Source organism: Pelodiscus sinensis, chromosome 1 (assembly GCF_049634645.1).
Source record: "Pelodiscus sinensis isolate JC-2024 chromosome 1, ASM4963464v1, whole genome shotgun sequence".
NCBI classification, from domain to species: Eukaryota; Metazoa; Chordata; order Testudines; family Trionychidae; genus Pelodiscus; species Pelodiscus sinensis.
This window is the reverse complement of record NC_134711.1, coordinates 22,527,028-22,550,575: the sequence shown is the minus strand read 5'-3', so window position 1 is coordinate 22,550,575 and position 23,548 is coordinate 22,527,028. Positions and strand designations below refer to the sequence as shown.

The 23,548-nt window shown below is 42.6% G+C and overlaps 1 protein-coding gene across 5 annotated transcripts in view; it reads left to right on the top strand.

Moving 5' to 3' along the window:
• PHTF2 (putative homeodomain transcription factor 2) overlaps positions 1–23,548 on the top strand; it is a 133,111-nt gene that overhangs the window by 23,607 nt on the left and 85,956 nt on the right. For all 5 annotated transcript variants that reach the window (XM_006117154.4, XM_075926646.1, XM_075926619.1 and 2 more), the window contains exons 2-3: positions 3,853–3,932; positions 17,792–17,848. In XM_006117154.4, coding sequence (XP_006117216.2) covers positions 3,888–3,932; positions 17,792–17,848 — 102 coding nt within the window. In that variant the 5' untranslated portion in view covers positions 3,853–3,887. The remainder of the gene's footprint in view (positions 1–3,852; positions 3,933–17,791; positions 17,849–23,548) is intronic.

Genomic DNA, 23,548 nt, shown 5'->3' with positions numbered 1-23,548 from the left:
GTCAGGGACTCCTGGGGCAGAGCCTGACTATCGTAAGGGGGGACTATGAAGGGTCTGGGGTGGCATCTCCTCCCACCCCACTCCAGACCCCTCATAGCCCCCCCCTTCTGATAGTCCGGCATATCTGATAATCTGGCACCCCCTGGGTCCTAAAGGTGCCGGATTATCGGAAGTTTACTGTACATACTGAAATTTGGTATGTGCACCAATATCAAGATAATGTGCAGACATGCATCACGTACAAACAAAAAACCTAGATACATTTTTAAAAAGTTCATCGATTTGGAAAAATATTAAAACAAGGGATTAATTAACAAGGTCATAGAATCATAGGGCAGGAAGAGACCTCAGGAGGTCATTGAGTCCATCCCTCTGCCCAAAGCAGGATCAATCCCAACTAAATAATCCTATCCAGGGCTTTGTCAAGCTGGGACTTAAAAACCTCTAGGGACGGAGATTCAGCCACCCCCTAGTTAATCCATTCCAGTGCTTCATCACTCTCCTAATGAAATAGTTTTTCCTAATATCCAACCTAGACCTCCCCCACTGCAACTTGAGACCACTACTCCTTGTTCTCCCATCTGTCACTACTGAGAACAGACTTTCTCTATCCTCTTGGGAGCCCTCCTTCAGGTATTTGAAGGCTGCTATCAACCCCCTCCCCCCCAAACTCCTCTCTTCTGTAAACTAACTAAGCCCAAATCCCTAATTTTTTTCCTTGTAAGTCATGTGCTCCAGCTCCCTAAACATTTTCGTTATCCTCTGCTGGACCCTCTCCAATACATCCACATCCTTTCTGAAGTGGGGGGGTCCCCGAATTGGATGCAGTACTTGAGATGTGGTCCGACCCATGCTGAATAAAAGGGAATAATTATTTCCATAGACCTGCTGGAAATGCTCCTTCTAATGCAATCTAATATGCCATTAAGCTGCATCGCTTAAGATGTTTAATATGAAATCAAATAAAAATAACATTGCCCTTAGGATAAAATAAAATACATGTACTCTAACAACTGAAGCTAGTAAACACACCAAGATGTGGTCTGCTGAAAACAGCTATATAAATAAAACAAAGGCATGGCTTTTAAGTGAAAGCAGAAAAATATGCACAGAGGCTCAATTTAATAACTTACTCCCATAGATGACTAAATCTTCAGGGCAGGCTGCTCTCAGAAATTAAAGCATCTGCAAAAACACTAGCATGCTAGGGACTTTTGTAGCCTACAAAATGATACCTCCTGCATGCATATAATCTGCATATAACCCACTTTAAAATGCTGAGCAAATCTCTGAGTAACCGGAAATCATGCTCTCCTCGCAAATGTTAATGCAATATTTTCTGATTCTGGAAAGGCATTCACTCAAGTTTATACAATTTCTGTGGGATTTCATCTTTTAATTTATTAATGCTTCACACATTAAAAGGAAGTAATAAAGTGACAGCAAATAAAATTGACAGAACTGAAAAAGGGGAAGTAAAGCATCAAGTGGTGGTTAGGGGTATTTTAAATGAGTGTTTGTGAAATTCCAACAGAGTCCTTGGCCTTTCCTGTTTCACATTTTAATTATTTAAGTTAAGGGCCAATTTTGGTACCAAAAATGGATATAAACTAGCCATTACCAGTAGGGGTTTAAGTTACAGATCAAAGTTTCTGATCATGAGAGGAATGAAGTTCAGGAACATTCTCCCCAGGGGAGAAGAGAAGGTCAAAAAACTTACTGGTTTTAAGACTGAGCTTTAAGTTTATGGAGGGCATTGTATGATGAGGGTTGTGTACTATGACGTGGCCCATTGTTAACTGCTATTAGCAAATGTCTCCAGTGGCAGGAAATGGAATGCCAGGTTGTGAGGGATCCATGGGTATGTCTACACTACAGGACAAAGTTGAATTAAGATATGCAACTTCAGCTACAGTAATTATATAGTTGAAGTGGAAGTAGCTTAACTTCGCTTTTGGTGCTGTCTACACAGCATGAAGTCAAAGAAAGAACAGTCTTCCTTCAAATTCCTTTACTCCTTGTGAAAGCAGTGTTACTGGCATCGACCAGAATGCCCCTCTCACTTCGAATTAGCTGTCTTAATTAGACCACTAATTCAAAGCCTTGAAGATCGATAGCAGCAGCTTCGATCTTCCTCTGCAGTGTAGACATATCCCAGGTTACTACAGAGAATTATTTCCTAGGTATCTGGCAGTGAACCTTACTGATCTGTTCAGGATTTAGCCAATTGCCATATTTGGGGTTGGGAAGGAATTTCTCCCCCGGTCAGATTGACAGAGCCCTGGGGCATAGGTCACTGGCTAGTTGGAACTAGAGTAAATGGCAGATTCTCATAACTTGTAGCTTTTTAAATCAAGATTTGAGGAATTTAGTAACTCAGCCACAGGTTGTGGGCCTATTGCAGGAGCAGCGAGATGAGCTTCTATGACCTGTGGTGTGTAAGAGGTCAGATTAGCTGATCATTATTATCCTTTCTGGCCTTAAATATGTCTCCCCACTGACATATAAGACCTTTGGCGTGACTGCAGCTGTCCCAGGTCAGTTGACTTTAGTTTTCAGCGCTCAAATTTAAGGGCTAAAAATTGCAGTATAGATATTTGGGCTCTGGCTGTTGTCCAGGTTCTGAAACCCCATGATGGAAGTAAGGATGTGTTAGTGTACATGGTTAAATGGCTAACAATGAACCTGAGTTCACTGTTGAACCTTCATGGTTGCACACAAGACTCCCCTCTTCCCCCCGCTGCTGCCTCTATATCAGAGACGACAGCGCGAGGGGAGAGGAGGATGGAGCAGGTGGGAGGTGGTGCTTGCAGAGAGCCAGCTTTCTGTGTACCAGCTCCTGCAGAGTTGCCTTCCCCTTCCACATGGTTACATGTTTACAAAAAACCTTGCTTTTTTAACATCCCTAGGTGGGAGTGGGTCTCAGAGCCTGGACTCTAGGCTAAGCCCGAATGTCTATTGCAGTTTTTAGCCCTGAAACCCAAGCTGTATGAGCCTGAGCCAGTTGACCCAGGCTTAGACTTGATACCATGTTTTTTTATTTCAATGTAAATGTAAAATCATGACTGGTATGGAGAAACTGAATAAAGAAGAGTTAATTACTCCTTCCCATAACACAAATGAAGATCACCAAATGAAATTAATATGTAACAGTGCACTGTGAATTTGTGGAATTCCTTGCCAGAGGATGTTGTGAGTGCCAAAACTATAACAGGGTTCAAAAAAGAGCTAGATAAATTCATGGAGGTTAGGTCTATCAATGGCTATTAGCCAGGGTGGACGGGGATGGTGTCCCTAGTCTCTGTTTGTCAGAAGCTGGGAATGGGTGAAAGGGGAGGGATCACTGGATGCTGTTCCATTCATTCCCTTTGGGGAACCTGGAAATGGCCACTGTCAGACAGAATACTGGGGTAGATGGACCTTTAGTATGACCCAGTATGGTCAGTCTTACGTATCCTATGAGATATAGCTGGGTAGTAAAGCTTACTTTGTTTGCCAGAGCAAAATACAGGACTATGTAGCACTTTAAAGACTAACAAGATGGTTTATTAGATGATGAGCTTTCGTGGGCCAGACCCACTTCCTCAGATCAAAATCCTAGAATCAAAATTCTATCACTATTCTTTGTTTGCCAGGTATGCATTACTTCACTATGTAGATAATAGAAACTTCTGTTTCCTTATTATGGCAGTAGAGTTTTGTTTAATTGGGGAAAACTTGTTATTAAAAGTGAGGCAAGATGTAATGTAAGCATATCTATTCACCACTTTTCCTTGCAGGTAGTAGTTTACATGCCTGTTGATCAATCTTTTCTAGGAAGGTGAAAGTTAAAATTTGTCTTTCTTTTAACAGCCTAAAATGACTACCGTGTGAATGCAGTAGAATAAATGGCGTCCAAAGTAACAGATGCTATAGTTTGGTACCAGAAGAAGGTAAGCTTTTCAGTTAAAATATGTGGTGGTCAAAGAAAGGAAGGGGGATTTTGGTGGTGATTAGATGTGCGTTTTGTCCTTTTTGTTTTAAACTTTTTTCCCATTCTTAAAGTGTTGATTTGTTAGTATCTTGAAATGTATAACTCAAACTATTTTTCCAAAAATGATTGTTTAAACACACATTAAGAACACGTATAGTAATTAGACTATTCAAACATGTTTTGATTATTTTTGGATTGCTTGTGGGTTTTTTAGGCAAAATGTAGTTTAGGAGGAAAGTGTTCATTTCTTGGTTGTAGACTTAAGCACTGATGTATAGGGGAAAGTACCATTTATGCCAGGGCTACTCAACTTTGGAAGCCCCGGAGACCACAATGATACTCACATTACATGCTGAGGGCTGCAACTTAAGTGTGGTTCCGTATACATACAATTATATGCAAATAGCTTCTTTCACACTGACAGGCGTGAATACAAAGCACTTCCCACAATGCCCTGGCGCTCCCAGAACCTCCTCCCTTGAGGCTAGAGACGTCGACACTCTGTACCTCTCTGTTCCAGCCAGCCTATCTGCTTGTGTCTTTCAGTGCACACCCTGCCTGGGAGATGCCTCACCATTTTGGTACGTGTTCCCAGTGGAGGCCATGTTCAAAGAGATCCACCCACGGGCCGGGTGTTGAGCCCGACATAAACCCAGACCACATCCCGGGCCTCAAACAGGCTGCATGCGCATGGGCCATGTATTGAGTAGCCCTGGTTTATGCAGTACTTAAGTCACTTTCCTAACTTTTAAAAGTATTTAAATAACACTGTGATTGAAGGAAAAGAAAACTGTAAGGCTGAATGTAAAGATTTCATTCATCTTCTCACCTATCGACTATTGGTATACTTTTCAGAACATTAACACTTTTAAATTTGTTATTTATACTGATAGAAATTGACCAGATATGTTTTATAAAACATCTATTATATATCCACATTTGTGTTTCCAGGATTTGTTAATCTGTTCCATTAATGAAAGAAACCTGCTAAATGTTGCTACATGCTTTGTTTTTTAAATCTCAGCAATTTCAAACTGTGCTATTTATTAATCAGTCTGCCCCGCTTTTTTAATATACTTAATCAGTTGAACTGCTTTTCAGTTAAAAGGCAGCACAGGATTAGAACTCATTTCAGTGCTCTGATGCTAAGATGTAAACCTGGAAAGTCTGTGTGGTGTGGTTTGTTTTTTTTTTTTTTTAAATAAAGTAACATGTATTATATAAGCTTCTAATGAAAAGCAAGATTTTATTTTTTGATTATGGATTAATCCCTCCATTAGGATTGTAAATTAGCAGCTTTAATATTTTTGTTCACTTGGGATAACCTAATGAGACTACATCTCTCATTTTTCTGAGCAGGGTGACATCAGTTTACAGTTTCAGTAACATGATTCACTATCGCACATACAAGAGATGCAATAATTCATGTTTTAACTATATCATTGCAGTACTATGCAAATCTGAAACTTTGATAACTAAATGAGGTGCAGTTTTGATTATATTAGAACATGTTTAATTGTAAAATGTTTTCAAAGTACACTAATGAATGAAGACTACTTCAATGACCTTTATTTAGTTATCCCTGTCCCCCACTATTTAGGTTTTTGCTAGAAAATATAAAATAAAATGTTTAAATTTCGAAGTGCAGTAATCTTTTATTGTATGGGAAACTAATGGTAGAATTACTGACAAATTGAAGTTTTAGGGTACCCCTCTCCCTGGTGGTAGGTAGTGTTCCGAGATACAATTACATACTGACACTCTCTTCTCCATTAAAATATTATGTAGATTGCAAAGTAAGGACTTGAAAGTTTAGGTAATATTTGTTTCCCATCCAACATTAATTCATTTATCTTGTTGCATGCTTTATGATAACCTTATATTCGTTCCATGATCAAACCATATTTTTTATATCTACTGCACCCTGGCCATTCAGACATGGTGGATAGTGTTCAGGAACTGTTGTGAAATTAGGCTGTTTGTAGACTCTCTGCCTCATTTGCTGTAGAAATTGGAAGATATGTAAGGAACGAGGTAAGGAACTGTTGAAAGAGAGAAAATAGTCTTGTGCTTAAGACAGGTGAATTCCACAGAGGATTATTTAATTTTCAAATTAATGTGTTCTTACACCAGTTCTGAGGAAGTGATTGAATCATTGCAATTGCAACCAAGGTCAATGGAAGTTGTGTGTGCTTAGCAATTCTGGAAGTAAAATAGCTGAACACATGAGAACAGGGTTAGGAGTCAGGAGGAGGTCCTGAGATGGCCAAAGTTTGAGGTTTGCCTGGGACTATCTGTAAAATGGGGGTTATGATACTGTCTCACTGGGGAGGGAAATTCATTATTACGTGAATACTCTAGAAAAGACAACAAGAAAAGGAATAATTCTGTATTCAGCCCAAAATCTGAATAACTTGCATTATATAAAATAGGGGCTACACACTGAATACAGGCAGACCCCGGGTTACGTCAATCCGACGTAAGTCGGACCCCTAATTATGAACAGGGAGGAGGTGCAGCTAGTGCAGGGTGCCTCCCCCACTGTCGCCGCCTCTGGTGGCGCGGGGGGTGCTTCCCCCCCAGCAGACAATGGAGACGCGGAGCTAGCGCCCCTCCCCCCAGCAGACCAGGGAGACGCGGAGCGGCTTTTCTCGCTGCAGAGGACGCGGGCGGCGGGACAGCCGAGATGTGCCGCGATCCCGCCACCCGCGTCCTCCGTGGTGAGAAAAGCCGCTCCGCGTCTCCCTGGTCTGCTGGGGGGGAGGAGGGCGCAGCTAGTGCGCCCCGCCCCCTCCCCCCCAGCAGACCAGGCTTTTCTCGCCGACGCCTGGGGTAGAGCAGCTGGGGGGCTGCCGGGTTGGTCTGCGCAGCGCTGAGATGCGGCGCTGCGGGGACCTACCCGGCAGCGCCCCAGCTGCTCTGTCCCAGGCGTCCCCAAGAGCAGCTGGGCTGCTGCCGGGTCGGCGCTACCAGACCAACCCAGCAGCACTCCAGCTGCTCTGCCCCAGGTGTGTCCGATTCAGCCGCTGCTGGTCAGTTTCAACAGCGGCTGAATCTAGACGCCTGGGACAGAGCAGCTAGGGTTCTGCCGGGTTGGTCCCCGCAGTGCCGCGCGTTGGCGCTGCGGGGACCAACCTGGCAGCACCCCAGCTGCTCTAACCCAGGTATCCCCAAGTCAGCTGCTGCTGAAACTGATTTAGCGGCTGATTCCAGGAAGCCCGGGGCAAAGCAGCTCTGCCTCGGGTTTCCTGTAGTCAGCCGCTGGTCAGTTTCAGCAGCGGCTGAATCGGGGACACGTGGGGTACAATATGTACCAGTTCCGACTTACGTACAAATTCAACTTAAGAACAAACCTACAATCCCTATCTTGTACATAACCCGGGGACTGCCTGTAATGAAGTTTAAAAACAACTATATAATAGATTCCTCGTTCCCTGTGTTCAATATTTTCAAGTACTTGACTTTGCAACGTAAAATCTGTTAAACTGCATTAAAGATTGTTATTTATTTTCTAGCCTTTACTTAAAAGGGAAAAAGTGAAAAAGTTCTGCAACTATAACATCTCCCTTCCCCTCTTCTCAATGCATTATTTTCAAGCTTTGTACCCTGAATCTGTCTTCAGGATGCAATTCTGCTGCTTGAAATATAGGATAAACCGCATTTGCTGGCAGTAGTAGAAAGCTTTTATCCCAGAGTGGAAGGAAATTGGCTGCTTGGGCCATATGGTTTGACTGATATGGGGAGTGGTGTCAGGGCATTTGCCTGACTATTTTTTTCTCTTCCCCAAAAGATGGAGTTGAGGAGGGAGTGCCTGCTTCATGTGATACTGTAGAAATGAGTGGGATCAGTAGGGCTGTGCCTTGAATCTTGGGTTTTAATTGGGGCACTTGTTTTTTCCTCTGACACTGAGAGGTTGGGGTAATTGTTTTCATCATATGATGGTCCCAGAAGGAGAGGTGCGGTGCTTAATTTGTGCCAGTGCTGAGCTGCAGCACCTCTAGATTCGTCACTTCATAGCCCTGGCACCTCGGGATTGCCACGTTAGTTATGAAAGTATAAAAATTGCTTGAGCCTTGGCACCTCTTTCATTACAGATTAAGCCACAGACGAGTTGGGCTTTTCTGTCTGTGTGAGGAGAAGAATTGGGGAAGCACGAACCAACTCTTTCTTTCCTACTCCTGGGAAGAGTGTTCTTGGCGTTCCTAGAGTAGCATGTGTTGTGCTGTTGGTACTTTGGTAATGGCACAGGTCCTCATTCATGGTCAGTTGTTTTGGCATTCTGCCAAAATTTTGTTATAATTGTAAGAGAAGAAAAGGAGTAATTTTAACCATTTAAAACTTGACTATACCCAGGGCTCGACAAATAATGTAATCTACTCGCCCATGGTGAGTAGGTTATACCCCGGAAGAGCTGGCACAAAGTGATCTGTGCATGCGCAGAATGATCTCAACATGTGCAGAGCGCAGAACCATGTGGCTGGCGAGCAGGGCTCGCTGCCGCTTGGCAAACCCTGACTATACCTAATGGGATTTCATGGGACAAAGACAAGGCCCTTGGTGATCCCACAGGATTTTTCTGACAGTTGTACTTCAAAGGCCTCTGTAGAGATTAAAAGTGTTAAACAGCTTTGCAAAAATGAAATATTTGTGATCTTTTAATGCAAAGAATTAGGCACCCTACATATAAGGATATGGTTTATCACTTTGAAAGTTGTTTAGTTTAATACAATGCTATTCACCTGCCTAGTGTAGGCTGTGGCCCAGAGGCCTGTCATTCGGCATCTCTCTCTGGCTCCTTTTGTGACTACTTCTTAAGCAATCTCCTACCTGCAACTTTCCTTCCAGCTTAGTGCTCACACCCTGATAGGCATCACTGACCCTTTCACAAATAATTTTAATAATTAAACAGAGATGCTGACTCTAGGCCACTAGGCCTTAAATATGTAAACTACCCTTGTTACTAGGCTTCTACCAACTGTTAAGGTTGCTAGCTTTCTAATTGCACAAAGTTTCTCCAAGGCCCTGCTTCCTGTTTACTCCTGCCTCCTGCTCACTCCATTCCCTCTTCCTGCATTGCTCACTGTCCTCTACCTTCACTCATTTACACCAGGCTGGAATGGGGGGTTGAAGAGCAGGAGGGGAGTGAGTTCTCCAGCTGGGGCTGCAGGCTCTGGGATGGGGCTGGGAATGAGGGGCTTGAGGTGTGGGAGAGGGCTCTGGGCTAGGGCAGAAGGTTGGGATACATGAGATTATGGTCTTTGGGCTCGGAGTGTAGTTGTCAGGTGAGGACAGAGGTTGTTCTGGCACCACAGAGCAGCCTTTGTCCACAGAGAGTTCAGCCCCCCTGCCTCTCCACCCTGGACAGGGGCTGCTGCTGATTTGCGCTGCTGCCTCTATCCGGTTGCAGCCAGTGTGCTTAGAGAACTGTCTTCCTCTGATACAGGGGCAGCAGCGCGGGATCGCAAGGAGCTCACTGGGAGTGGAGCCGGGTCTGTTGGACCCACTCCTGAGGGACATTGAGTAACTTTGTAATGGCTAAGAAATATAGCGGTTATACTATTAAAATAACTGCTTTCTAACATCCCTAATTTTGGTAAATGCAGTTATATTAGGCACTCAAAGAATGAAACTGAATTCTTTATTCTATTTCTAGAACAGAAGGTCCATAGCAATTAATTAATTAAATGAATTTGCTCTTTGGATTTTATTAGGTATCTTTTGGTATTCTGGTTTTAAATGTGATGTTGCATCATTCTTATTTAGAATTTCTAAACAGAATAATATAGTATCATTAGGGTTTTTGTGAGTTTTTTCCTCATTATGGATTAACTTATTTTGTTGTGCTAGGCACTTAAAACATATATGTAATGAAAGAGCAAGTGTGTATTCTCAGGAATATAATCTTGGAGAATGGAAGTTCATCCTCGGCATAAATTATAAATGTCTCCTGCAATATTAATTGATTCTGCTGGAGTCACAAGGCTTTGTGAGTATTGGACTACATGTTGATACCATCACTACTTTAGCTTAAAAGTGAATTTCAGTGTCCTTCACAAAGCTCAAATTCAGTCTTATCAGACATATGGCTTATTTATTCTGTCTGTTCACAAGCGCAGTGCTGGGAAGAAATAATTTACAATACAAACACAGTTAGCACTAGGTATTACTTGAATCAGATTAATTATCTTTTAAATAACTAAACTGATACATTGATCAAATAACTTATTTTGTATCATTTACCTTAAAATTACTGATTTTTTTTTTTTTTTAAACCAAGTAATAGCATTCTTTGAGCTGCATAAGAGGTACCTGTAACTGTTCCCCTTCCCATGCTTTATGAAATTGACTTTTGGACACAAATATGTATAACTTGAAGATACTTGGGACAAAATACCTCATTTAACTTTCAATTTTAAAGTCACAATCTGCTGGATTTGTATATCTTACATTCACTAAAATATCACTCTTGTATGTAAAGTTAGAGATATGGAGTCTGGAATGGTTTATGGCTTTAAATGTGCAAATGAAAGCCATCAGTGGTGTTTCCCTCAATGTATGGGTGATCACATGTAAACAGCTTCTTTTGTCCTTTTGAGTCTTAACAGTGATTAGGAAGACATGTGACCTCCTTAACTGGTAGGGTCTGACTAGGTAGTTTTCCATGGAAGGGAAGAATGTGAAATACAGAATTCCTGTCTGAAAAGAAGCCTATTTAAGATACAAAGTTTTCAGGCCCTTTGTCTTTGGCTAGTATGTCACTCCCAAAAGAATGGACCAGAAACCCTGGGGGAAAAGATCTTCCCTAGTTTGGAGATTTAGCTGTAATAACAGTTTTAGGGTAAGTTTGCTGTAAGCTTTAGAATGTTAGAACTAACTATGCATTTTCCGTTATTTTAATTTGTAATTCACTTTGTTCTGTCTGTTTTCACTTGCAACTACTTAAATCCTACTGTTTGTACATAATCACTTTTATTTACTGTCAAACCCAGTTTAAATAATTGTTGCCTGGGGGAGCATCAATGTGTTCACCCTCCTTTCATTGTTAAAGGGGGCTTACCTGAATGATTGATTTGGGGTTCTGATTCTATTTGGGGAATGGGTTACCTGGAAGTTGTGCCCAAAACTGCATTTTCCTCAGACCTGAAGAGTTTGTGTTGGTATTGCTCTTCTGGGGGGTGGAGGGCGAAGGACAGTGAACTCAGCTCTGTGCTTTGGCTGAGGGTGAACAAGTGGTCTGGCCCAACAGGACAGGGTGGTGAGAAGCCCCAGAGATTAAGGTGCTGAGTGTCAGTGGCTTTGTCAGTACACCAGGCAGTACCCTCCAGGGGTCATCTGTGACTGCACCCTGTTACAGCACCATTTTAATATGTCAATTAAAATGGAGTAAAGCTATGTAAAAATGTATTCACTTAACGAATTTGTCTGGGGAGTTATAAACACAACCACTTATTGTGCTCATTTCAGGTAACGTAGTTCTGTTAAAACCACAACTTCTCAAAAGAGGCCAGTCTTAGAGGTTTGTCAAATGGCCTTTAGTACTTTAATCTTGCAGTAGCAGCTAAAGATCTCACTTATAATAATGCACGGGCAGCTTAACAAACCTCATAGGGAATACTGTATCTCTGTTTAATTTTATAAAGATGCACTGGAAGAGAAGCATGCCTCTAGAGTCCAGCCTTTCTCATTATCATGGAATGAGGCAAGAACCTGCTGCCCAATTAGTTGCACATAGCAGGAAGTATAGCGCATCATACGTGTGGTATCTGGGAGCCTTAGATATTCAGCAAATAGTTGAAATATGGTGGGTTTTTTAGGGATATTTGTTACAAAACGTCTAACAATGTTGCATTTGAAAATCAAAACACTAAAAAGTGCTCATGTAAAATATTCTGAGTATATCTTGCAGACAGATTTAATATAGATAAAGTAAGAAACATCTCATTGGTAGGATTAACTGATGGGTTGCTGATTGTTAAACTAGAATAAATCTGAAGTACTAGTGAATTAGTAACAAACATAACGCTAGTGATGTTGAAAGGATCTGGTGGTTATAGTTAAGGCCATACCAGATTTATGGCCGTGAAAAATGTGTTGCAGAAATCTGGTTATTGTAGGAGAGACCAGATTTCACTGAGTTGGAGAGTGGAGTCTGGCTGGCTGGGAGCCAAGTTCTGAAGGCAGCACTACCACCAGCAGCAGGGCAGGAATGAGGATGGCGTTGTAGGGGAGGTCATTACTTCTAGGGTAGGTAGAGTCAGCTTCCCCATGTAATCTAGCCTCTGCTTCAGGGGCAAACTGCAGTCTGAAATGGTCACTAATCATAGGCAAGGGGGTGTGGACCTGTTGCCTTCTCCTGCCCTGACTGAATTCCTGCATCTCTAGGCTCTCACTGGGCATCAGCCTAGGATTTATTCAGGCCTGAGCTCCCTTGGCTCCCCTCAGCTCTCCTGCCTTTCCCCCAGCACTGCTCTGGTAAACCTGTGCTAGCAGATAGCTAGGTCCCTCTCCTTACAGAACTGGGGCAAGAGTGTGTCCTTCTTTCTTCCAGGAGTACTTCTTATAAGAGCTTAGCTGGCCCCTGATTGGCTGTTACTAGCTCATCTCTGGCTCCTGGGACAGCCCTTTCTCAGGGCTGTTTTTAATCCCTTTAATGCCTGGAGCAGGTGACCGCCCAGCTATATACACATAAATATTATTGTGTTTTAGGATCTCATATTCTATTAAGATAAGTGGAACAGTTCATTCTTTTCAGAACTATTGTTTCAGGCTCCTGCAGACTCAGGAAAACAACACTTTGTTTACAGTAGGGATGTAAAATCCCATTTACTCAGTTAACTGATTAAAACTGTTATATTTAATTGGTTAACTGCTTAACTGGGGGAGGAGGAGGGGCCTGGCTGCCATGGCCAGGCTGGAACAGCCCTGCCCATGGTGCACTGTTCCGGCCAGGTTGGGCACGCTGTGGCTGGGGACGTATCTGAGTGGGCTGGGGCACCTTTCCTCCATATGCAGTGCGCCAGGCCAGGGCTGTTGCTGATGAAGGCAGCTCTAGCCTGGCTGGAACACACGTCCCGCAAGGCTGGAGCAGTCCCCTGTCCATTGTGGGTGGAGGAGGTCTGCTCCAACTTCCACCCATTAACCGTAACCGTAAGCGTCACCTGGTAAGGGTGATGCTTACCAGTTAACCATTCATATCTCTAATTTATAATCACATATTTAAAAAGGTATCTTTATAATCATGACGGATAAAATAGTTGCTTATTATCAATATTTTTATTTTGAGTTTTCTGGTTAGTATTTTTCTTAAAGTCCCCAACAGCTGGAAACAGAATCTCTACTTTATTTTAAAAATTAGATTAAAAAAGATTTTAATCCCCATGATTTTGGGGGGAAACTTCATGTTGAACCCTATCTACTTCCAACACTAAAAGGCAAATAAACTCCCCCTGCAAAAGAGTAGTCCTGTAGCACCTTTGAGATATAAACATATATATTTTTAATTAATTAATATTAGTCTCTAAGGTGCTTTAGGTCTCCCTTAAATATTGTTTATTGTTAAAATCATTAGTTTAAAATTGTCTATTTTTTTTTTTTTTTTTTTTTTTTTTTTGGAGGGACTGAGTTATAATTTTTGAATGCTTGTGATTGACAGTTCTAGGGTTAAACACATTTTTTTTGTTAAAAACATAAAGTGAAAGGTTAAACTTTGGAGCACAGTTCTGCAACAGCTGTTAAGAAAATGGTGGATTTCAAAGCAGTTAGTAGCCTACATAAGGCTCCATTTATACTCCATCACAACTTGTTGAAATATTTCTTGCTCTTAGCTAGCTACATAGTATAGTGGAAGCAAGTTTAAATATATCACTGACTCAGACAGTATAAACCACTGATGGCAGTTTTCAACAATGGCTGTCAGTTATGCAAGCAATAAACTTTAAAAATAAGTTGCAGAGAATACTGTTTTTCCAATCATTTCAGGAATGGCATTCCATTGAAAAAAGCATGTGGTATATTAAGGCTGGCATTTTTGCTGTGCTTGTGAATATACTGGAAAGAGTTACAAGTGGATAAGAAATCAGAGTGATTAGGTAGGGAGAGGCAGAATTATGCAGGCCTTAACATAAAAGGACAAGAAGTTTGCATTTTAATACAGTGGCAGGGGTATGAGTGTGAGGTAATGAGTAAAGAAATTGAAGTGGTATCATTTAGAATTGAGAAGACAGGTAGACCTCAGGGAGGCCAAAGAGATGAAATTACAGTAATCGAGATGAGAGATAAAGTGAATAGGAGTTTTAGCTGCAACAACTGAAAGAAAAGGATGATCTGAGAATTGCTGAAGGAAGAAATAGTGAGATTTGAACATGGTCTAGAAGTGTGAGGCACAGATGTGGGAAGAGTAAAATCTTCTTATGGGCCTGAATATGGGGGAGGGAGGAGATGGTAAGACAATTGGGAAAGCAGGGATGGTTGGTAGGGAAAAAAACAAGAGTTAAGTTTTGGGTACCATTTAAGGAACTGAGCTAGTACAAGAATAAAGGGCAGTTTAATTTACAGTAGCATTGGTAGTGGCAGGCAGCCCAGCTGAGCCATGCTGAGAACAAACCCTCCTGAAACTGGTGAGAGTGTTCTGCTGGTACTCATGCTAATGTAGCTGTTTATACTTGCATTACCTCAGAGGGATCTAACATGAAAGCAGAGGACTCGTGTCCCTAGTTTGTGGTAAAAAGACAGACTAAAGTTAAGCCTGCGCTGGCACTTTACAGCACTCTAACTTTCTGGGTCAGGGTTATGAACACCCTCCTGCTCCCAAGCACAGCAAGTTACAGTACTGTAAAGAGCCAGTGTGAACCAGGCTACTGCACTGGAATCACAATTATACAAATCCCTCCCTTACCCGCACTGACTCTGGTTTATGGACACTTAATTTGATTTGAATGAATTAAAATCAGTGCAGGTAGATTCTGTTCAGCTGAAGATACTTCGAAGCCATTGGCAATAATATGTAAAAACTCATGGATGACAGGAAAGGTGCCAAAGGTTTGGAGAAGAGCTAATGTACTGCCCATCTGTAAAAAGGGGAAAGCTGGCAATCTATAGGCCAGTCAGCCTGACTTTGATAGCTGGGAAGCTACTAGAGCAATGTATGAAACATTTGAATTTGCAACCAAATGAAGGGGTAATTGCTGGCAACCAGCATGGATTTACTAAGGACAAATCATTCAAAACCAGCTTAGTTTTCTTCAGCAGGGTAACTGATTTGGTGCATAGTAGGAATGTGGTAGCTGTAATATACCTGGTTTTTAGTAGGGATGTAATAGTGTAGTCAAATGATTAACCAATAAGCGGGTACTTATCAATTAACACTGTCGACTACATGCAACACTCCTTCTCTCCCCCTCTCCCCTTCCCCTGGCAAGTACATTTTTTAGTGGCCTGTCTGACAGGCTGACTCAGTTCTGGTTTGTGCTGGGACCAGCATTCACCCCTGCACTGGCTCATAGTGCTTGTAGTGCAGAGCTGCAGTGGGGGTTACTGCCGGGAGCCAGCATCAAGAGCCAGCACCCGGGCAGGCTGGCTCACGCTGGAATCTGGCATCAAGTTGCAAATAGCAAAAACTAGAAGGTTGCCAATATTTTGGAAGATGGCGCTAAAGCTCAGATAAATTAGAGAACTGGGCTTTAGACAGCAAAAATGAAATGAAAGAAGACAAATATAAGGTGCTATACTTAGGGAAGAGAAACTAAATGGACAATACAGACTGGGGGAAAATTGGGTTGGCAGCAGGACTGCTGAGAATGATCTGGGTGTTGTGGTGGGTTATAGCCTCAACATGAGGCAAAATATGCTACTCTTGTAAAAATGCAATCTAAAATGACATTCGCTTTAGCAGAGGCATAACATGTAAGTCATAGAAGGTGATAAAGTACTGCTCTATGGTATTTGTTAAGCCTCAGGTGAAGCGCTGTGTCCAATTTGGTCATCAGTGTATAAAAGGAATGTAGAGAAACTGGAAAGGATCCAGAGATGAGTGGCAAAGATAGTCAGAGGGGTAGAATATAAGTTGTATGAACAAAGGCTGATGGAACTGGGTATGTTTAGTTTAGAAAAAAGAAGATTAAGGGGGGAAATGATAGCAGTCTTCAGATACTTGAAAGTCTGCCTGAAAAAGATGGAGAAAAGATGTTGTCTTCTGCCACTGTGGGTAGGACAAGAGGCAGTGGGTTCAAACTACAGCATAGCAAATTTAGATTAAATCTGCAGAAAAACTGGTAAGAACAGTAGGATAGTGGAGCAGACTACCTCTGGAAGTTGCAGAACCTTTTTTACTGGAGAAAGTTTTCAAAAGGAGGCTGGATAGCTATCTGTCTTGGATGGCTTGGACACAATAGGTCTCACATCTTGGAGGAAGTTTGGACTGACTGGCTCTTGTGGTCCCTGGAAACCCTATGATTCTCAAGATTGGGGAGCAGGGGCAGCCCGTGACTATAGGCTGTTTTGGCCGCCACCTAGGGCGCCGCCTTCAGTGGCACCCAATGATGACGTCACGGGGCACCCGGGTGCCCAATGATGTCATCCCATTGACGGGCGTGCAGGCGGGGGTGCCGAGTGTACGTTCCGCCTGGAGCGCCAGCTGCCACAGCCCACCTCAGGCCGCTCCTGTTGGGGAGCCTACCTCGGAAACCTGCAGACTCAGTGTCTGTGACTTCAAGATTTGGGCTCTTCACAAAAACACATACATTGTGAGCTGTTTTACCTGTCCTTTCTCCTCATGTCAAGGGAGTAACTCTACAAGTCTTCATGGACAACACTTCAGCAATTTTCTGCTTGAACAGGTGGGGAGTGTCCAATTCAGATTGTCTCTGTTTAAAAGTGATAATCTTTAGGAGTATTTTATCACCAGAACAACGCATCTCAAATCCTTGCACCTTTCTGGTGTTCAGTACAGCTTTGTCTAAGCAGATCATTCAGCAAGCAGATCATTGCCTAAGCAGATCATTCAGCGAGAATCTGTACTGGTCTTTCAGCCTGGATATAGTGTGATTTGTTTTTCAAATCGGTGGAGCAGTGCCTCACAGAGACTTGTTGGCTACTTGTCTCAACAGAAAGTGCCTGCTCTTTTGTTCTTGGGAGGTCTTAGTAAAGGCTCTTTGACCAGACACTTTCCTACTGTCTTGGAAAAAATAAATGACTGTTTGTGTACCCCTCCTGTGTTTCCCCAGATGTTCAAGCTGAACAGGATCATACTAGCATGATCCCTATAGCGTCAGCATGGCCTCACCAGGATTGGTTTAGCAGTCTGTCCTGAGTGCATGTCCCGCTCTCCTTTGCTTATATATTGGAGTTTGGCGAAGAGGAATGAGGAGGGTCTGGGGCTGTTTTGCCCTCCTTATAGGATTGGGCAGCAGCATAAAGCAACAGAGCGTGTATGCACCTGTCCCCCATCTCAGCTGGGTACTGGGTTAGCAAAAATCTCTGGCTCTGTTATAGAGAAAAGAAATTCAATACAGGAAGATTACAAGACTAGGAGAATAAATTAAACTGGTTTCTTGCATGATCATTGCTAAGAACTTTCAATTTAAGCTGTTGATGCCATGTGTATTCTTTAAAATACACTCAGTTTTTATGACATAATGGAAATGAGAAATGGGAAGGAATAGAAAAATGTAGGTTTCTTTGTAAATAAGTATCTTTTACGAAACTATGGTATAATATTTCCATTCATGTTCTACCTTAACTCTCTGAAGAAAGAGCTGTTTTTTTGCTGCATAATGTAAATTCAATTACATTTAATGAAACACATTTTTGTTCACTTTATAGATTGGGGCATATGATCAACAAATATGGGAAAAATCTGTTGAACAAAGAGAAATCAAGGTAATATTTTAATAATTTCTGTTTATAATGTAGGTTATGACTAACTTAATTTAAAATTATGTATCTATGGGGAATTATTACAATAAGAATTTTAGGAGTAAAAAGTAAAGCTCATAATGTTCTGAATTCCAGTGTATAACAAGTATTTTTTAATTTTGTTTATCATATATTATTTCCTTATTACTGAGAGAGTACTTCTAATCTGCAGTTTGTGGAAAGAAGTTTACGTCTCTTATAATATTTGACTGCAGTCTTCTTTAGCTATCATTAAACAAGATTGTGTTTTCTAGCTCCTATTTGTCACTTTTTGTAATTTTCTTTGTATGAATTCTAATGTCAGTTGTTTGAGCTGTTTTTTACTTTCAGTTAGTTACCTTATGCCTCCTTATATCCTCCTTCTTGATGCTATGATTGTTTTGTACAGTTTATTGGACTGGTAAGTACTTCAGGATGGTGGTTTTGTGTTGGTGTGCATAAGCTGCTATGCTGAACTGTGATTCTGCACGTTGGGGTGACTAACGGAATGTCATCAGTGTCTCTCATGGCCAACTGGTTATGCAAAAATAACAAATAGTCTTTTGTTATTGTAATAGATTATGATTTTATTTTATGGAATTCATTCACAATAAATTGTATTGCCTGATTACAGAAATGAAGTAGTTCTCCCAGTTTTTTTCTTACAAATTAATTATAACTCCCTTACCCCCTTCAAGTTTTGCATATGATAAATGTGCTGCTTATTGCTATGGCTGAAAGCTGTTTCTAATTTTAGCACAAATAATTCTGATAACCTACACATTGCTTAAGATTTTACCATGTTTTAGTGCTTGGAAATTAAAATGAACAGGATGAAAATGAAAAGGGAGTTTAGATATGCCTTGGGCATGTTTTATTAAGTGGAAATTAAGCTGCGTTAACACATCCAAAACTGACCTGGACTGTGAAATTATGTGACCACAACTTCATTAAAGACTTTTTTCATTCTACAAAATAATTGATTTTACTCAAATGTTCCTATTTTTAGATCTGTTTAACGAGAAGAAGGCTTGAAAATATAAATATATTTTAGAGGGCACATTACTGTACACTAATCAGATAACAATGCTCAGTTAAATTGTGCCACCATCTATGTGTTTTTAAATTATCAACGAAATGATTTAGTCTTTGAGCATAAGAATGTAATATTTTATAGCAGTGGGTCTCAGTATTTCCAGATTTCTGTACTCCATTCAGGAAGGTTATTTGCCTTGGACATCCTCAAGTTTCATCTCACTTAAAAACTACTTGCTTACAAAGTAAGACATAAAAATGTCTCAGCACACAATTTACTAAAAAATTACTTACTTATTTTTACCATATAACTATAAAATAAATCAACTGGAATACAATATTTATTTTACATTTCAGTGTGTAATATAGAGCGCAGAACCGGGCAAAAATGCACCACGGTCCAGATCTGGTTTGCCAAGTCACTGATGCAGTCTGTGGGCATAGTAGCAGCCTCAGTAAGGCTGCCTGACTGTCCTGACCCCTTATGCCACTCAGAAAAGCCAGCTGCGAGGCCCTGTTTGACTCTGAACATCTGTGATTCTGGGGTTGGGGTGGAGGGAGGAAAGGCTTGTGTGCGGTTCCTGTCTGTTCCTGCCCCCAGCACAATCTTGCAGCTCCCATTGGCTAGAAGAATAGGCAGAATGCAAAGTCTCCTCCCACCCCTCCAGGCTCACAGCTGTTCACAGATGTACTGTGCAGCTCTGAGCAGCCTGTAGGGCATGGAAGGCTTAGCTGCTAGCCAGAGTTGCCCAGGTAAGCCTCTCCTGGCCACAGCTTGCCTCTGGCACCCCAGCCTTCTCCCCCCTCCCCCCCCCCCCGTCAAAACCTCTGTCTCACCTTTCTGTACCCCTACCCCACATAACTCAAAACCTCTGCCCCCCCTTGCACCCATACCTCCTCCCAGACCCTAAACCTCAAACCCCTGCCCCAATTCACCGCCCCCTCCTGCCCTAGGTCACAATGCAAAACCCTGTACCCCCTCCTGTGCCCCAGTCACATGCCCTAGGTGTCACAATCCCCTCCTTTGCCCAAATTCCCTCCTAGATCCCACACACCCTTCTGCACTTCAGTCCCTTACTTCAACTCCCTTCTGCATCCAACCTCCATCCCAGTCCCTACACTTCTTCCATTAATATCATGGAAGAATGCAGCTCTTGACCACTTATCAAATTCTTAGTGCTCCCCTCATCAAAAATTATTGCCTGCCCCTGATATAGAGCAATATAAATAAGTCACTGTATGAAATTTTAGTTTGTACTGACTTCTCTAGTGCTTTTCAACTAGCCTGTTATAAAACCAAGAAAATACCTTGACGGCTTGATGTACCCCCTGGAAGACCTGATACCCCAAGAGCACATGTACCCCTGTTAGAGAATCACTGCTTGATAGCACCTTTAACATGAGGGCCTCTCTTGACTTAGTAACAGATATGAGTGTGTCCATATGTTACAGAGATATGGTTCCAAAACCCCTCTTTCAACCAAGGTTCTATAGTTGTTCTAATTAAGGTAATAAAATAATAAAACTTGGATACAAATGTCTTTCAGGCTTGTCTTTCCAGGTTACAATGTACAGGATGTCGGGGTTTTGGGTCTTTTGGCTTATTAGAAGACCTGTATCTCATAAAGACATTGTCTAATACAGACTAAGATGTATTCAAATTATTATAAGAATGTTTGGAGTGGCAGGACTTCAGAAGTATCCAGTGTTATAACATCCAACACAAATTATAATCTCAAATCCAGACCCATGGAATAGCACTTTTTAATTCGTGTCATTTCAATTAAGTACCCTTGGGGTAGTATACAAATCATATAAATAAGAATTAATCTATTTCAGATGCATCAGGTTCTTTTCAAAACATGCCATATGCCTATCAGGGATATTTTTTGTTGTTGTTGTGCAGTCCTATTTTGCAATAAATAAGCAATTATACCAATCTGATTAAAACAATGCTGTTTACTGTCACATTTCTGTTCTTTGAGAGATGTCCCTGTGGGTGCTCTACAACAGGTGTCTGCATCTCAGTACCTCAGAACAGATTCTTCACGGTAGTGTGTGTGGGGGGCTGTGCATGCGTGGCAGAGTAGGCACATGTGAGTTGCTCGGCACAACTGTGCATTTGCAGCCACCCTCCTCCCCAGTTTCTTCTTTCTTCTTTCTTTATTTCACACCTTGGAAGGAAGGAATCAATCAATCCTGCTTTTCTCCAAGTTATGTTCCTGCTGTTCACCCTGTTGATAATGCCAGGCTTCAAACATCGTTCGGCCTTCAGTGAGGCTATGCCCATCTCTGATGGACATTCTGAGTGTGTCAGATGCCTCACTGAGTCCCATGTTCAACAGGACTGCCAGCACTGTGCTAAACTCAAGGTGAGAACAAGCAGAGACAGGGACCTCTGCCTGAAAATGATTGCTGGAAAAGGCACAACATCCTGCCCTGGATCCTGGCATGCAAGTTCCTGATAAGGGAAGACCCGAAAAAGGGGAAGAAGTCCTCAAAGAAACACACTTCTTCATTATATCACAAGCCAGAGTCACCTAAGTGGTGCCCAATTGAAAAATCGGTACCGAGGTCTGACCGATCACCTCGTCTCAGCACTTACAATTCCCTGGGCGTTTCCGGTACCGAAAACCGGAAGATTCTCTCTAGGCATGGCATCCACAGAACACACACTGAGGCTGCAGGCCCCTCCATGCCTGCCTCTCGTGTCTCGGCACCCACTACCGCACAGAGTAACCAGACAACTGAATTCTCGGCACTGAGGATTACTGCAAGGGCACCGCAGCAGCCAGCGGCAAAGCCCATTGACACTGTTCCGTCACCACAACATCCACTGGTGCAGACTACAACTGCACCAGCTCTGATACTGCTCATGGTACTGACAGCCCCGGCACCGTCCACGCCGGCACCAGGTACCTACATCACAGAGACCTTACGTGGTTGTCTAAGTTTAACTCCCCATTTCTTGGTACTGACATGTAACCTCCATTAGTGTCACCAAAACATCTCTCATTGCCTATGCTTTTATCCAGGGATGATAACGATAAAGGCGATTTATCTTTCTCACCTCAGTTATTGCCTGGTACTGTAATGTCAGCAATGTCCCAGTTTTAGGCACCTGATTGTCTTCAGCATGCCCCCCTGGGGCCCACACTCATGGATGCCACCGCCTATGTGTTATGCTGCACAATGACAATATTGGAGCCCATGGGCTTATGACTACAAAAAGAGACAGTCAAAAGAAACACAGCCCACATCCTTTCCTCCGCCACAGTCCCTGTCACATCAGAGGAAGCAGCAGGAAACTGTGGATCCACAATCTTGTGAATCCAGCCCCAATACATCCCCACAAACTCATCCTCCTCACCTGATGAGGCAGTCATGCCACTACCTCCAACCACGGCTGGTGACTTTACACCTTTCAGAATCTCTTTAAGAAGGTTGCATCTGAACTCAATATTGCCATGGAGGAAGTGCAGGAGACACAGCAAGAACTCACTAATATGCTCCAAGCTACGCCATCATCCAAGATCTCTCTGGCTATTAACCCAGCTATTATGGAGCCTGCACTAACGGTGTGGCAGACCCCTCCCCCCCCAACTATTCTCCTGACTTCTAAGAGGATGGATAGGAAATACTACTCTCTTCCCCCCCCCCCCACCAAAGTGGTTGGAATTTTTTCACCCACCCATCCCAAAACACTCTAGTGGTGGATGCTGCCCATCAAAGGAACAGACAGCATCAGCCTCGCTCCATCCCAGCTGACAAAGACAGCAAAAGGATGGATTTGTTTGGCAAGAAAGTCTACACCTCATTTATGTTGCAGTTCAGAGTTGCCAATTATGCCACACTCCTCAGTAAATATGATTTTTAACAACCACTCAAAAGTCAGTATTTTTATTGAGGATATACCTGAGGCCAAGAAATAACTCAGGGCAGTTATTGTGGAAGGACATGCAGTTTTGAGAACAGTACTATAGGTTGCTCTTTACGCTGCAGATAATTTGGAATTACTGTGGCTCCCAGGTGCCCAAGTCATGGACCAGGCCCCCACTGTAGTAGGTGTTGGACAAACATAGAACAGAAAGACGATCCCTGCCCCAAGGTTCTTATAGTCTGAGTAAGATGGGACAATGGACGGATGGACTGATGGGAAAATTCCAAGGAAACAGTGAGACTTGGATAGGGGCTGCTGCTGCTGTGACATAGCCCCTGGCTGCGAACTGGGGCTGCTGCTGCAGCAGCCTTTGTCCATGGCTAGCTGTGGAGAGGGGCTGCTGGCCCCGGAGCGAGCCAGGACCAAGCAGTCCTGACTTGTGCTGGTCTGGGACCCCTGCATTTTAATTGTAGCCTTGCGGGCAGCTCTTACTACATTTAAAATGCAAAGGCGCAGCGGTCCAGCTTGTGCTGGTCTGAAACCTACCCCTGCTGCGGCTCTGCAATTTAAATGTAGTGGAACCTGAGCTGCCTGCGTGCCTAGCTCCTATTACATTTAAACTGCAGAGCTGCAGCGGGGGTAGCTCCTGGACTGGCATGAGCTGGGACAAAGCCCTTACCTTATTGCCTAATTGTGTAGTCGATACCTCTTAACACCCTTAGATTGGAAAAGCCAGGAAGATATTTGTTTTTGTTAGAGAAGTTGCACAG